Below are 17,111 nucleotides of genomic sequence, written 5' to 3' on the forward strand. Positions count from 1 at the left end.
AATGAGGGCCAGTGTTGGGCCCTCAGCTATCAGGTCCTTAGAGACGCGTATTTGAAGCTTTTCTTCCTGCACTCACTCCTACCCAAAGAAAGGATTTTTTTCCCCTGAAAATATCAAGGTATCTTTGTTGTTTTATTGAGCTAGGGTCTCATGTATCTGAAACTAACCTAGACCTCCTGATCTCCAGGTTCTCCTGCTTCCACCTCCCAAGAGCTCTGCTCTGCCCTAATGCATCTGCAAAGTATGACTTTTATAAAGTGGCTTACATCTAAAGTCAGCAAGTTAAAAACCAAACAGCAGGGGCTGGAAAGATGGCTCAACAGTTAAGAGCAGTGGCTGCTCTTGCAGAGGACCCACATGGCAGCTCACAACCATCTCTAACTCTAGTTCCAGGGGATCTGATGCCCTCCTGTCCTCCACATGGTACACATGCATGCACGCAAATACCCATACACATGAAGTAATAAAAGTTTAAAACAAAGAAAAAAGCCTCAGTATTCTTAAATATATTGAGTTATGCAGATTATACCAGGGCAGATTTAAAATAGACAAGCCCACATGCCAATTAACAAGGGATATCATTTGCCCAGTTATAATGATGGTCCCATAGACCAGTTAGATCTGCCATGATGGGGAGAGGATCCTGGGCCCATGAGCTCGGAAACTCCTTAGGTACCAGCAGAGAGCGGGTGACTCACTGAGGAGTCTCAACAGACAGCTTCCCAAAGACACAAAGAGGTTAGCAATTCAGCAGCTGCTAAAAAGGCAGGATCCTGACAGCAGCCAGAAACAAGGACAGCTTCACAATAAAAAAAGCCAGCCTGAGGCTGTGGGATGACAACCCCGATAAGCTGACCCGTCTACCCCGAGACACAGAGAGACAAGATAGCAATCAGCCTGGAATTGTGAAGAATTAATCATGCTGGGACCAACTTAATTTAGTTCTGACACTTCTTGGCTCTATGTTGAAGAGCCAGGACAACTAGGGCCAGGGAGATGGCTCAGCCTGTAATAGCACATGTTGCTCAGGCCTGATGACCTCAGTTCTGTCCCCCAGAATCCAGAAAGGAAGGAGAGAACCAACTCCTGAAAGCTTTTCTCTGACCTCCACATACACACAATAACGCATATTTTCGGAATACACACACACAAATAAATTAAAACATAACTCAGTCCCTAGCTAACTGGTTATTCAAATAAAAATTCATATAGAAAATATTAGACTATATTACCAGCATTGAGGGCAAGACCTGAAGTCAGAAGATGGATTTTCTTGCTGTGTTAAGAGCATTTGAAAAATTTAGAGCCAGATGTAGAGCCTTTATGGAGGTGGGAGGTGGACTGCTGTGAGTTTGAGGTCAACCTGATCTGTACAGTAAGATCCAGGCCAGTCGGAGCTATCTAGGAAAATCGTGTCTCAAAAAACAAAAGACACAGTTGCCAGGTGGTGGTGGCACACACCTTTAATTCCAGCACTTAGGAGGCAGAGGCAGATCTCTGAGTTCAAGGCCAGCCTGGTCTACAAGAGCTAGTTCCAGGACAGGTACCAAAGCTACACAGAGAAACCCTGTCTCGAAAAAAACAAAAAAATAAAAAAGGGCATTTTTAGAACTTATGGCAAGGTCTAGTAGTTTCAGGCACTGCTAAACCTGAGTCTGAATCATTTCCTGGGCTCCAGGCTTTCCTGGCTGCCCATCCCATTCAGCAAATCACACTGCTGAGGCTTGCTGGTCACCAGGTGGGAATGCAGCAAGTCACAGGTATGGACTGCTGTGATCCTGGACCAGGTAAAAACCCAGTTACTCACTTCCATCATCCACTGCTTGCATACTAGAAGAGAACATGCTCTCTGGTGGCCAGTTCACAGCAATGCTGCAGTCTTGAAATCCCATCAGCACATGCCACGTAAGCAGTCCCAAGTATATCTCATCTCTATCCCCAGGACCAGACTCTAGGCTCCTGGCTTTGTCCTCTAGGTTGCTGGGTCCACCCTCAAAATTATCCTTCTAGCCCATGGAGAATAACCTCTGTACTTTTAGATTTTTTTTTTTTTTTTTTGGTTTTCTTCAAGACAGGGTTTCTCTGTGTAGTGTAGTCCTGGCTGTCCTGAAACTCGATCTGTAGATCAGACTGGCCATGAACTCAGAGATCCACCTGCACCACGCACACCTTTAATCTCAGCACTTGGGAGGCTGAGGTAGGTGGATCTCTGTGAATTCAAGGCTAGCCTGGTCTATAGAGTGGGTTCAGGACAGCCAGGGCTACACAGAGAACCCATCTCGAAAACACCAAAAAAGTGTGTACCATCGCCGGGAGGTGGTGGCGCCTTTAATCCCAGCACTGGGAGGCAGAAGCAGGCGGATCTCTAGGAGTTCGAGGCCAGCCTAGTATATAAGAGCTAGTTCCAGGACGGGCACCAAAAGCTACAGAGAAACCCTGTCTCGAAAAACCAAAAAAAAAAAGTGTGTACCATCAACATGCCACTGGATTCTTGAGCCTGTTTCCTGTTCGCAAGATCCCAAGGGCCCAAAAGGCTAAATTTATTTCCACTGCCTGTTCAGCCGATCATATGTTTCTGCCAAACTTTCAAGAGTTTAGCTTTTGAGTACATGTATGTCCTCTTGAAAAGATGCCATCTTTTTTTGGCTCCTGTTGGGGAACAAACAGGTTTGTAAGATCAGCAGTATTATGGTTTAGAGAGCTCTCAACTTTCCTAGTCTTAAAGCCACTATCTACCTTTAAGAGAAAATCTGTATTCTAGAATGCCTTTAATTTTAGCAGTTTGCCATCATGAGAGGAAGTTACTCAGATCCCACTCTGTTCAACAAGCCTGTCCTGAGCATTTCAGTAACTATTCTATCCAGAGCAGAAGGCAGGAGTACTGCCCCCGACCCCCAACAAGACAGATAGTTCCTTATCTGTTTCACCCAGCACAAGGGAACAAGTGCATGAGCAGCTTTCACTAATTGTTCCAAGTCCTCCTAGCCTCCACATTTTAGGCTGGTCTGACTCAAATGCCACCTATCAGGCCATCTGAAAAGTGGCGATTCCCACATTCCCTACCTCACCCTACTCACTTACCTCAACCTGATCACTAAACAGATGGTCTCACACCCACTATAAAAAGAATATAGCCTTCAGGTCATCTACTGTGGCTGTCATAGAATGCTGGGAGAAAGAAGCTGAGTCAGGCAGTCGCCATGATTCTCACTCCCGACACAGCCACAGGTTAAGATCTTCCCTGGTAAGCCAGCTCGTGGAGCTACACAGATTATTAGAAATGGGTTAGATAGATATGTAAGAGCTAGCCAATAAGAAACTAAAACTAATGGGCCAGGCAGTGTTTAAAAGAATACAGTTTCCGTGTAATTATTTCGGGTAAAGCTAGCTGTGCGGGTGGCTGGGTGGTGGGAAGCACCCCGCCGCTCCTATTACAACAATAGAATCTACAGGTAGTCAGATGTCAAGTAGCTACACTGACATATAACCAGGTCCCATGCCAGAGCATCATACGAAGTCCCCTCACAGATGAAATGTGTAGGTACTTAACAGGTCAAGTGTCTGTACTTGGCACTACCCAGCAGATCTGAGCATGGTTCTCTCACCAAAGGGAGATGTCATTCCCATATGCCATGCAAGTGCTTCAGGGACAAAAGAAAAGCTTGCCCTGACCACCCCACCACACAGTATAGGGCAATGTTACAAATCAGTTAAAACATCTTTATTTTTGCAATTATCATTCCATACAAAAGCAATAGAAATGCAAATATTGACAAGTTTACAACTGAATACATGAACAGAGTATCTGTACACATTATCATTTACAGCAATATTACATGGTAAATTTACTGATCATAAAAAAAAATTCTTCCTCAACTCTCAGAGCACATGCTAAGATTCTACATCACACTAGTGCTTTTTAAAGTTCCAGATTAACACTATATAACTTACATAAAGCCCACTAATATAACAGCTTAACATTTATGTTCAGAGCACTACGAGGGAAAACTACATTCACATTGATAAAAGACCAGAAAATAAGTTTTTACAAAGTCACTGGACTGAGAGAATACTTCATCACTTACCTATAAAGACAGCTGACTCGAGATTGGTCCCATAAACACAAGGTTAAAATTTACTGTCAACCCATCAAAAAGTGGCAACTGAAGTCTCAAGTTCTTGTGGAAAACAAGTATCCCGTTGTCTAACTTGGGGACGGGGGAGATAATAGGGTTCAGTCTTCACCAAATTTAGCTTAATTTACAATTTAAAACATGTGTAACACTCACCATACATAAAAATAAGGCAATAAAAACAATTTATCATGAGAAAATAAACTCTTTAACAGAGAAAACAAATACAAATGCACAGAGTTCATGCTTAGCCAGTCTTCCAGATGGCCAGGCAGAGCCAAGTATTTCCAAGAGTTGCCACCAGGTGGCAGGTAACTCATGGCAGAGAAGTCTTTCAAGGGTTCAGTTAAGCAAGCATCCAATCAAACTCATCCTCCACTTGGCAGTCTACATGTCTGACTTTGGTGGGTGTGCCAGCATACATATCCTAGAAAACAGAGGCCATCACACCTATCAACTCATCACAAAGGTTTCCTCTTAAGTTTCCAAGCCCACTTGCGGCTTGCCCAGCAGCAAGATAAAGCAAAGAAAACCGGCATCATTTTGCCCCTTCTAGTGTATTTTATTGTATGTATTACTCCCAGCTCGCCACAACCACATTGTACAGCGTAAAAAAGAACAATAAACCCGAGTACCTGGAGTGGCACAGCTGGGAGTCAGGATAATGCAATCATCCTTGTATAAATATATTCAAGTACAGCATAGGAACAGCTTATGCCTGAGTCTTTCATGTTTTGCCACTTCAGATCTTAGATATTTACATATGTAAACAGTGAAAGGTCTCCATAAAAATAAAGAGATCTTTTTATTATAAATTATATAAATATAGACATATCTGAATGAATGTACCAGGTCATTAACTACTGAATCAGAGATAAGGCAATTCTGTATAGCTCAGTTTATTAGAGGTAGAGCAGGGGAACCCTCACTGCATAATCCTGGCAGCCTGGCAATTACTACAAAGACCAGGCTGGCCTCGAACTTAGAGATCTGCATGCCTCTGCCTCCTAAATGCTAGGATTGAAATAGTCTAACCCTTCATCCCATCCCCAGTCATAACCAATGGGTTTTGTGGTTTTGTTTTGTTTTATTTTTTCAAGACAGGGTTTCTCTAACAAATCTTGCTGTCCTGGAACTCACTCTATACACCAGGCTGGCCTCGAACTCACATCTCAAAATCCTGGGATTAAAGATGTATGCCACCACCACCTGGCTAACTCATGGTTTTTGAAATAGTCAAAAGCCCAACTGAGGTCAAATGCTCAGAACCCAATGTGATCAATTTGGTATTTCTTAATGGGAAAAAGTCCCCTTTTCATAAACATTATAATCAAACTTCAGTTATAACCTCAGTATGTAAAGTTGTATGTATTCTCAAGTGACTTAAAACACCCAAGCTGAGGGCTGGAGAGATGGCTCAGTGGTTAAGAGCATTGCCTGCTCTTCCAAAGGTCCTGAGTTCAATTCCCAGCAACCACATGGTGGCTCACAACCATCTGTAATGAGGTCTGGCGCCCTCTTCTGGCCTTCAGGCATACAGACAGAATATTGTATACATAATAAATAAATTTAAAAAACAAAACACCCAAGCTGAATGCCGAGCAGTGGTAGAGCATGCCTTTAATCCCAGCACTCAAGAAGCAGAGGCAGACTGTGAGTTCAAGGCCAGTCACCTCTCTAGCTCTTTTCTGGTTTTTTTTTTTTTTTTTTTTTGGTTTTTCAAGACAGGGTTTCTCTGTGGTTTTGGAGCCTGTCCTGGGACTAGCTCTTGTAAACCAGGCTGGTCTCGAACTCACAGAGATCCACCTGCCTCTGCCTCCCAAGTGCTGAGATTAAAGGCGTGCGCCACCACCGCCCGGCTTCTAGCTCTTTTCTGAATCCTGGTATTTGAAGGATAATGTTTGCTAATGTCATAAGAACCCGTTTCTGCCGGGCAGTGGTGGCACACACCTTTAATCCCAGAACTCAGGAGGCAGAGGCGGGTGAATCTCTGAGTTCGAGGCCAGCCTGGACTACAAAAGTTAGTTCCAGGACAGGCTCAAAGCTATAGAAAAACCCTATCTCAAAAACAAAACCAAAAAACTAAAACCAAAAACCACCCAAGCTGAAAAAGCCAGGTGGTGGAGGCACACACCTTTAATACCAGCACTCGGGACTTTGAGGCCAGCCTGGTCTACAAGAGCTAGTTCCCAGCACAGGCTCCAAAGTTAGGGACCCCATCTAAAAACTAGGGGAAAAAACAAAGGAAAAAAAAAAAGCCACAAAAAACCACCCAAGATGAGACACAAAACTGAAGGAAGTACTTACAAAGTTATCCTGTGAACTTGTCTGGGACTCAGAGCTGCTTTCTGTGAATTCTGTCTCCATTTCCCCAAGATCTACAGGTTGTCTGAGAAATGAAATTTAACAAGCATGTCAGTTACCTGCTACCAACAGAAAATGAGAATTCAAAGTTTGCTCACTAAAACCAAACGCCACCCACATCACAGTTGTACCCAAGGTCAACTTTCAGTCACATTTGCCAAAATTTAATTCCAGACCAATCAACCCAACATAGAAAGCTGACAGCAACATATGAAAGACCTGCCTGGCTCTCAGAAGACCAGAATCTGACAATCTGTGCTGTTATTCATACACACCTATAAATATCCTGTTTTATTTTTGAGACAAAGTTTTCTGTGTAGCTCTGGTTGTGCTGGAACTCACTCCTGGCCCTGTAAACATTCTTTTGTTTTGTTTTTTGAGACAGGGTTTCTTTTGTAGACCAGGCTGGCCTCGAACTCACTGGATCTGTTTGTCTGCCTCCCGAGTGCTAGGATTAAAGGCACGTGCCACCACCGCCCGGCCCTGTAAACATTCTTGCAAAGTAGCAAGACCAATTTTCTGGGATGAGCAGAAAGGAATGCTGCTGAGAATGGTAGTACCATACCTCAACACCTCAACCTTTTCAAGTTGAACCTGTGATACAGAGTTAAGACCCTGATCAAACCACCAAAAATGGTAGTGGCTCAGTATATAAAGTGCTTGCCCAGCATGCATGAGGGCCCTGGACTACCCAAGAACCTTTCAGAGTCAAATGGGGGCAGGCCATGGTGGTGCTCACCTTTAATCTCAACATTCAGAAGAATGGGAGTTCAAGGCCCACATGGTCTAACCTCAAGCTCCAGGACAGACAGGACCATACAGAGACACTATCTCAAAAATCCAACCAAAACCCCTCAAATAGAGTTGGGGAGATGGCTCAGTGGAAAGTGTTTATGTGGCATAAGGTCCTAATTGTGGATTCCCAAAATCCATATCAAAGAAAGCTCACAGGCCACCTGGCCCACACAGTAACAAACATAACAGAAGACCCTGTCTCAAACACAGCAAAAAGGACTGAAATCCACGGTTGTCCTCTGACTTGCACACACACAGCTAGTGTCCTAAACTGTTTTCTGGCTCCAAAAGACTAAATCCAGCACAAAGAATGAGCTCTTCCCTGGCATCCACAACTCCGTGCAATATAATGAAACCTGGACGCTAGTTTGTCCATTTTCTTGACAACTTCCATGATAATCTGCCACTGTGATAGAGAAAAAGAAAGCAACAAAAACATACATTTCTTGCAAATCACATCCTTCTTCAGCAGGAGGATCCCAAAAATGCAGAGCCACCTTCCAGAGTTTGATCTGCTGATCCCATGACCGCCGACTATACTTCTTAAATTTGTTAGGAGTCCTAGGATGGATTCCAGGTTGTCGCAGGTGTCTGTAGGGCATAAGATTGCCTTAATACAAGTCATTCGTATCTCTACAGTAGCTAAGACTAATCACACTTTGAGGTTAAAATTTAACAACTTGGATTCCTTTTTATTTATTCATTTATTTTTTAAGGGACATGATCTCTCTCTATGCACTCACTACATACAAACTGGTCTCAAACTCAGAGATCCTTGAGTCTCTGAGTTCTGAGATTAAAGGCTTGCATTACCACACCCACTAGTCACTGAGATTCTATTAAATGAGCAAAAAGGAAAAAAAAAAAAGCACTAGAAGCAGTATCAACCAGGCATGAACTGGTATTCCCAGAACTTAGGAGGCTGGGGTAGGAGTATGGTAAACGAGGTCCCTTAGAAAGACCTCTTTGAATCTTACTATTACTTTGGAACTCACGTTTTAGAAAAAAAATCGCGTTTTAATCCTAATGTTGCCCAAAAACCCAAAACCCACTATATCCCTTTGTGTGTCTGTTCAAGAGAACAATAAAAGCAAGAATGTGCTGTTTAAACAGTAATGGCAATTTTTTCTGTAATTATACACTAAAAAAGATGGCTCAGTAGTTAAGAGCACCTGTTACTCTTGCAGACAATCTTCTCAGTACCCTCATGGTGGCTCAAAAACATCTAAATACAGTTTTAGGGAATCTGACACCCTAACCTGGCTTCTGCAGGCACCAGGCATGCACATAGTATACTGTGCATACACACAGACAAAACATTTATACACATTAACTCCCCCCCCCCCCCGGGACAGGTTTCCTCTGTGTAGCCCTGGCTATCCTGGAACGCACTCTGTAGACCAGGCTGGCCTGGAACTCAGAGATCAGTCTACCTCTGCCTCTCAAGGACTGGGATTAAAAGCATAAGCCACCACAACACAGTTCCAAAAACATGTTAATTAAAACAAAAACAAAAAAATAAAAGTATCATCAGGCCCAGCTGTCCAATTAAATAAATATATAACTTGAATTTATCTTCCTATTGTGTATTTTAATATCTATGTACCTTAAAATGCTAAAATGATCTCATAGTCAAAGCTATGAAAATGATTTCTTAAGTTCTTATGAGTCGCCATTAAATACTTCCTAGAAGGTATGTCTAACAGGTACAATGTTATTGGGTAGGAACAAGACAGGTCTATGTGACAACAGTACCTGGGGACCTCTTTAATATATCGATCATAGGCAATAGTGTTCTTCCCATAGTTGATCTGCTTTTGTCTTCTCATCAAGACACTTTCATCTGTCTCCACATCAGCTGGTACTGAAGACACAGACTCCTTTGAATCAGAACTGAAAAGAATGAAAGCCTTGGTAAGATCACTGTGCCACAACAGTGATTTCAAATGATACGGCTCCTACGAAAACCAATCTATACTATAGGAATTTCCAGTACACAACAGCAAAGAAAAAATTACCAGTAAATGTTACTGGGACAAGCCCCTTAAAATTTTCACGGGCAAATTCAAAATGTTTCAGCACGTACCTTCCTGATGACGACTTTCTCTCTCTTCCAAAATCATTTATGAGTAGTTTTCTCTTGTATCTGAGAACAAAATAAAACACTGTTGTTTTTAAAAGGATAAAACACATAAACAAAAATTAGTGCTCTAGGGGCTGGAGAGAGGGCTCAGTGGTTAAGAGCACTGGCTGCTCTTCCAGAGGACCTGGGTTCAATTCCCTGCAACCACATGGTAGTTCACAGCTGTCTGTAACTCAAGTTCCAGTGGATCTGATTCCCTCAAACACCAATGAACAGAAAAGTTAAAAAAAGATAAATAAAATAGTGCCTCTAAAACAAGAACGAAGCCTTTTTCTTGCATAGCATAGTTTGGGAATGGGAGACTGTTAAGTCTGAGGTTAGCCTGGGCTTATTATTATTAGCCCCTGACTAAAAACTTTAGGAGGCTGGGTTAGATGGAACAGGAGATGAACTACTTTTTTTCTTTTTATTTCTAAAAAATGTTTTTTTTGGGGGGGCTGGAGACAATGCATGTCTCAGCAGTTAGGATCACTTGGCTGCTCTTCCAGAGGACTCAGGTTCTATTCCAGCACCCACATGGTGGCTAACTCCAGCACAAGGGAGATGGGATGCCCTCCTCTGCTTCTATGGACACTAAGCACACACATAGGGCACAGAGACATACACACAGGCAAAACATCCATATACAACAGAATTCTGAGCTACCATGTGAGTGTTAGAAACCAAACCTGGGTCCTCTGCAATAGCAATTTAAATGCTCTTAATCACTAAGCCATCATCACTTTAGACCAATTTAAAAACAAATTGTAAAAAGACTATGCGTTTGTGCATGCATGCCACAGCACACATGCAGAAGTCGGAGAACAACTTGAAACAACTCCTTTCATTATCTGAGCTGAGAGTCAAATTCATATCATCAGACTTACACACAAATTCTATTTACTGAACCATCTCACTGGCCCAGCATTATTTCTTTGAGTCTATTCCTTTGTAATTTATGTTTCAGGAAAAAAAAAATCCAAAAAAATAAATAATTAATCAATTAAAAAAAAAACAACAAGCAAAACAAAACACCTCCAAAACTGTCTGTCCTTTTCTGTGTTACATACAGTGCATGCTCATGGAGGCCATAAAATCTCAAGAGCCGGACTGGAGAGTTGGTTCAGAGGTTAAGAGCACTGGCCGCTCTTCCAGAGGTCCTGAGTTTAATTCCTAGCAACCCACATGGTGGCTCACAACCATCTGTAATGAGATCTGGTGTCCTCTTCTGGCCTGCATATCTACCTGCAAGCAGAACACTGCGTACATACTAAATAAATAATTAAAAAAACAAAAAACTCAAGAGCCATCCCACCCACTTTGTTTTTGGTACTAGGTCTCTCATGGGCCTTGGGCTTGTTAAATCAGCTAGACTGAGTGGCCAGCAACTTCAGAGATCCTCCTACCTTTGCCTGCCCAGTACAGGGATTACAAGCATGTACCACTTCACATGGCTTCTTTACAAGGGTTCTGGGGACCTAACTCATGCCCTGTATGGAAGGCAAACACTTTACTAAGCTCTAGCTTAGCCCTACCTTTCTTCTTCTTCTTCTTTTTTTTTAAAAAGGTAAAGTTTAAGTTGCCTAGTCTGGCTTTGATGCCAGCTAGTCTATTTCCATTTATACCATTTCAGAAGATATAATGAAACTGTCTTCAATAACAAGAGTTTGAGGTCAAACCATTAAAAAAAAAAAAAAAAAAACTAAGAAACTGGGATTAAGGTTTAAGTGCTACAACCTTTAGTAAACTCTCATCTTCTAGCTACTTTCTGGGATTTATTTTCTTTCTTTCTTTATGGGTGTGCGTGTGTGTGTGTGTGAGACAGAGCTTCTTAAAGGTAACCCTGGCTATGCTGGAACTTACTATAGACCAGACTGGCCTGAACTCAAGCTATCCACCTGCTTCCCCAATGCTGGGTTAAAGGTGTGTGCAACTACACCCAGCTAATTTCTGTAAATCTTATAAACAAGACTAAGCCGTAGAGTCTACCAGCTATCTTTCAGGCACTTTCTATTTTACTGACACAAGGTCTCTCCATGAACCCAGAGCTCAAGGTTCAGCTAGCGTCTATCACATTTTACTTGTGTTTGTGTGTGGGTTCTAGTGTGCTATCAACATAAGGGAGTGAGAGGACCTGTAGAAGCTAGCTCCCAGGAAATAAACTTGGGTCATTGGGAGGTCATTTGCTGGGCCTCCTCTGTTGCCACTGGGAATTTCATTTTCTGCTTCTCAAGTGTCCTAGGATTATAGGCAAGCCACTATGCCCACCCAGCTTTTAAGCAGGTGCTAGAGATTCCAACTCTAGGCCTCATTCTTATGCAAACATTCCATCCATTGAACCATCTCCCCCACCTCCCATTTAGTTTTACACAATCAATTGAAATTCTGTCAGGTATACCTCAGGAAACCCCACCCCACCCCACGATCTTTTAAATTCTTTAGCAATCCTTTGAAAATAATCCTAGGTCACCAAAATCCTATATGACTACCATAAAGACAACAAAGCATGACTCTATTGAAAAGCCCATATTCAAACTCTGGGATATTTACTTTCTTTTCCAGCATCTTTCTAGTAACCCTTGTACTTAAAATCTGTATTAGAAATATCTCTTAAGAACCTCAGACTCGGGCTGGAGAGGTGGCTCAGTGGTTAAGAGCATTGCCTGCTCTTCCAAAGGTACTGAGTTCAATTCCCGGCAACCACATGGTGGCTCACAACCATCTGTAATGGGGTCTGGTGCCCTCTTCTGACCTGCAGGCATCATACACACAGACAATTGTATACATAATAAATAAATATTTAAATAAAATTTAAAAAAAAAAGAAACCTTCTAGAATAGGGGAGGTAAATCCATGAATAAAGAGTTTTCATCACATAAATGTGAGAAGTAGAATTTGGGTCCACACCACCCGCATAAAATCCTGGGTGGATGTGGTGGTACACCCCTAATTCCAGTGCTTGAAAGGCAGACACATGGGATCCCCAGGCTAAACTGGCTAGGTAAAATAACCAAATTATCAAGTTCTGAGTTCAGTAAGAGCAGCTCTGTTAGAGAGCAATTTGAGGAAGACACATGACAGCAACCTCTGACTCAACATACGCTCACGTGCACACACTTGCACTCACTCACACAGCCACATATGAACACGAAGAGAAAGCACCCATCACCGCAATCCACAGCACCTCCCGTTTCCATGAAGACAGCGGTGGATCTCAAACTAGGAAGCACTCATTTAGAAGGGCATCTCACACACACAAAACAAACAGACAACCCTGGGCCCTACCCATCAGTAGGTCAAGAGCTAGTTCCAGGACAGGCTCCAAAACCACAGAGAAACCCTGTCTCGAAAAACCAAAAAAAAAAAAAAAAAAAAAAAAAAAAAAAAAAATACTAAAATGTGTACCTTGCAATCTCTTTGTTAACTCTGGTCCTCATTTCATCTTCTTCAACTGCACTTGCCCAGTCAGAACATCTAGAACGGGGCTTAGGGCCTTCAGGAGTTGTAAAGCTACAATGAAGGGAAAATGCATTTAAATAAGTACTTTATCTCAGTTTCTGAGGAAAGAGTATGACACTACTTTGGCAAGGAAACAGTGAGTTTAGGCAATTTCTCAGTCTTCTGGACATCAGACAGCTACCCACCCACTGAGTCAGTGATGGATTATGGGCCCCGTCTACTGAGAAACAGGAGAGGTAAATGGTCAGTACCAAGAAGAGTACCTGCTACAGAACTTGACTTTTTGTTCTGAAAACAGTGTCATCATATAGTCTTGAAAGCGCTCCTGTCTCAGCTATCTCGTAAGTGTTGGAAAGACAGGTGTTAGTGACGATATCTGGCTCCACTGTGCTAGCTGTAAAGGAGGTATTATAGAATTTTTTTTTTCTTTTTTGAGACAGAGTTTCTCTGCACAACAGTCCTGGAACTCACTCTATAGACCAGGCTGGCCTTGAACTTGCAGAGATCCACCTGCCTCTGCCACCTGAGTGTCAGGATTAAAAGCATGTATACCAAGTTCTGCCTGCAGGCCAGAAGAGGGCACCAGATCTCATTACAGATGGTTGTGAGCCACCATGTGGTTGCTGGGAATTGAACTCAGGACCTCAGGAAAAATAGCCTGAGCTCTTAACCTCTGAGCCCATTATTATGTATTTTTAAGATTCCAAATAACAAAATGCATAATGCTAAACACTGTGACCAATCCAGTGAGACTCCAACAAAACAGATGAGGCTTACCTTACAGATACACAAGACTCACAACACTTATAGATACCACAATTACAATGTGGAAAAGGTGAGAATGAGTCTTGTGGATATAATTTTTTTTTTTTTTTTTGAGACAGGATCACCAGGCTGGTCTTGAACTCAGCCTACTGCCTCTGTTTCTCAAGTGCTGGAGTTAAAGTCATGTGCCATCATGCCTGACAGCTCTAACTTTTATTTTACTAAGAATTAGCCTACCATGACAGGCAGTGGTGGTGCACACAGAGTTCTAGGACAGTCAAGGCTACACAGAGAAACACTGTCTCAAAAACAAACAAAAAATAAACCAAGGAGCTGGAGTGATGGTTTAAGTGGTTTAGAGCACTGGCTGCTCGTCCAGAGGTTCTGAGTTCAGTTTCCAGCAACCACATGGTGGCTCACAACCATCTATAGTAGGATGACTCTTTCTTCTGGTGCTCATGAAGAGCATTCATACACATAAAATACATGAATAAACAAATCTCTTTAAAAAAAAATACAAAGGCCAATGAGCAGAAGCATTCCTGCCACTGGTACAATGAAGTGGACAAGTGGTGACCTATGAACCAGGGGACTGATACCATGACCTAGAGAATTTAGGATTCTAACTTTTGGGGCTGTAGATGGCTCAGCAACTAAGAATGCTTATTGTTCTTTTGGAGGACATGGTTCAGCACACACACGACAACTCACAATCACCCATAAATCCCATTTCAGGGGATCCAATGCCTGGAGAAACCACAGGCACCAGGCACACGTTATATACTTTATATGACAAAACACTCATATACATAAATAAATCTAGTCTGGGATAGCAGCACTTGCCTTTAATCCTAACACTTGAGAGGCAGGTGGACCCAAACTCAAGGCCAGTCTGATCTACCTACTGAGTTCCAGGACAGACTTTTCTTTAATAAATAACCTAACATTTTGTCTTCAGATAACTGAGACCATGACAGGGCTCAAATCATCTCAATAAGACAAGATAGCCCAGGCTAGTCTCAAATTCACTATTCAACAAAGACAGACCTTGAACTTTTGATCCTCTTGCTTCTACTCCCTGAGCACTACTGGGATTAAGATAAGATAAGATTAAGAGTGTCAACTCCCCCTTTACCTACCTTAGGGCTGTCCTCTGCTATACTCCCAGAACTAATCCACAATCTTCAAGCATGTGCTGGTAACTCACATTACACCTGACAGCCTCCCCAAACTTAAGCAGATTCCCTCCCAAGAGAGATCTGCCCACCCACGGCTGAAGCTACCCTGGAGATTGACTGGAATCAGAGATGGTCAAGTGCTTCAAACAGTCTGACTCTTTTTCAAATAAATTATTTTTATTTCATAAGTACTCATGTCTTGCCTGCATGTATGTCTATGTGAAGATGCCAGATCCCCTGAAAACTGGAGTTATAGGCAGTTATGAGCTGCCATGTGGGTGCTGGGAACTGAACCCAGTTTCTCTGGAAGTGCAGCCAGTGTTCGTACCTGCTGAGCCATCTCTCCAGCCCCGGATCTGCCTTCTCTGTCCTCGATCAGCACTGCCTGTGTATTCAGAAGTCTGAATTCCACACCACCCTCACGTCCCTTCACTGGGCTCAGCAGCCCTGTCCTCATCTTCCCTTCTAGTCAGCTGGCTAGAGGGCATCTATCCCTACAGAAAAGCATGGTCCAAACTCTGAGATCACTTTCCTCTTCAGTCATCACACAAAGGTTCCCCCAGACAGCACTTCCCTGAGCAGCCCACATAAGCAGCTTACTCTTCAGACACTCCTGGTGTCTCTAAATTACTATTTGACTTGTTGGCACACCTCTGTGAGGCTACCGAGAGACCTCGTTGATTTCAGCAGGGCCTCACTTTAAAGACAAACAAAACACCAAAACCCCATGGCAAAAGCTTATCAGATGGAAGGGACCTAGGTACATCGCAAAGAATGAATGATCCCGGAATTCAACTTTGGTTTGCAGCTGGCTTTCACTCAGGTATTAAAACCTAATTTTTTTTCTGTCTCTGTCGCCCGTGTGTGTGTGTGTGTGCGCACACACACACGGCGGGTGTCGAAACATTTTAACAAGGTGTTCAAATAGTAGTGCCTGACACTATGCGCGAAGACTATAAAGGCTCCCCGACTCCGGATAAAACCAGTTTTGCTGCCACCTATCAGTTACTGCTAAGATGCTTCGAGAACTGAGTAAAAATGAAAAGAACCCAGAGGCACCTAAATTATCCCAACGTCTAAAAAGCGAGTGCAATGGGATGAAGGTCCCTTGGCCCTCCTCCAGACCCACCGAGTGACCAACCAGTTTCCACCCGGCCAGGGCTCACCTTTCAGGTCGACGGTCCGCAATCTGGCGCTCGCTTTCCTCGGAGTCCTCGGGCTTCCGGTCCCCTCCGTCCGCTCTGCGCTTCCGTCCGAGGCTCCATCTCGCAGGGGACCGCGGGCTGAGGACACAGACTGCAGTCAGTGGGCGGGGCCCCACAAGTCCGGGTGGTTCAGGGACCCCAGCCTCACAGACAACCCGATACGGAGGATTTGTAGACCGCACGCCCGCTTACCTTGCACCGCCGTCGCGGCGGCTTCCATATCGGGGTGGGCTTCGAGGTCTGCAGGCCATGGCGGCAGAGGGCCGGAGAGCGGCTCAGGAGCACTGACCTCCCTCGGCGACGGCGCTGACGAGGTCTGAGCTAGCCCTGCCCAACCGCCCTTAAGAGCGCAGCGGCCCCGCCCCTCGGCAACTCCCGCGCGCGCGCGGGGTCGGACGAAACCATCGGGCGTCCCCCTGTAGGGGAGTCCTTCTCGGCTCTGAGCGCCCCGCTGGCGGACCCGGCTCCGACCTAAGCCTCGAAACTGCAGGCAGTCGCCAAACTCCAACGCCTGATGCAGTCGCCCAGAAGGGCGGGAAAAATGCGACAGCCCGACTAAAGTGGAAAGGAGCTGGCGGCCCCCGACGGCCTTCCAGGAGGCTGGCGCTGTGGCTGCTGCGTCTCTGATTGGTTGCGTCTTCGCGGGCCCAAGGAGTATTGGCGGGAGATTGGGCAGTGCGCGCCACTGCCAGTCAAAGTGGGCAGGCGTGGCCAAGTCGCTGGTGTGGGCCGGAAGGCGGAAGACGTAGACCTGGTCCGGGACCGGCACCTCCTACCCGCCTCCACAATACTCCCGGGGCGCCCGCTTGTAATTTAAACCCATAACTTTGAAGGCAAGGCTTGCGAAAGCTCCCTTAGTAGCCAGCACACTCAGTGGTCTCTTTTTCCCCTCCAAGGTTATCTGGACTCTGATGCCGCCTTCTCTGCTTGAGTCACCAGCGCGAGGGCCGAGCCCCTGCAGACCCCACTATCCTAGTCGCAGATGGTGTAGGCAGCCGCGACTCTACCTTAAGGGTGGACCTGGCCCAGAGCGGCAAACTAGTTCATTGAAGGGCAGCGTGCCCAACCATTGAGCACTGTGTCTGGAATG

At 44.3% G+C, this 17,111-nt stretch overlaps 1 protein-coding gene across 1 annotated transcript; it reads right to left on the minus strand.

The window, feature by feature from the left end:
* Positions 1-3,705: 3,705 nt before the first annotated feature.
* LOC121459530 (histone RNA hairpin-binding protein) lies at positions 3,706-16,587 on the minus strand. The gene is made up of 8 exons (XM_041669417.1): positions 16,214-16,587; positions 15,983-16,099; positions 12,820-12,924; positions 9,379-9,438; positions 9,048-9,185; positions 7,734-7,883; positions 6,441-6,522; positions 3,706-4,560 (listed from the first exon to the last, which is right to left on the minus strand). The coding sequence occupies exons 1-8, from the start codon at positions 16,270-16,272 to the stop codon at positions 4,480-4,482; spliced, it is 792 nt and encodes a 263-aa protein (XP_041525351.1). The 5' UTR covers positions 16,273-16,587; the 3' UTR covers positions 3,706-4,479.
* Positions 16,588-17,111: the final 524 nt, after the last annotated feature.

This window comes from Microtus oregoni, unplaced genomic scaffold (genome assembly GCF_018167655.1).
Source record: "Microtus oregoni isolate MIOR12 unplaced genomic scaffold, Mior012 000019F_ref0000042, whole genome shotgun sequence".
NCBI lineage: Eukaryota > Metazoa > Chordata > Mammalia > Rodentia > Cricetidae > Microtus > Microtus oregoni.

Coding starts and splice junctions, on each gene's coding strand:
- LOC121459530 (XM_041669417.1), bottom strand. CDS start 16,272: ATGGCCTGCAGACCTCGAAGCCCACCCCGATATGGAAGCCGCCGCGAC. Junction 7,884..9,047: donor TATATTAAAGAGGTCCCCAG/GTACTGTTGTCA, acceptor TATGCCCTACAG/ACACCTGCGACAACCTGGAA. Junction 6,523..7,733: donor GGATGTGATTTGCAAGAAAT/GTATGTTTTTGT, acceptor TTCATTTCTCAG/ACAACCTGTAGATCTTGGGG.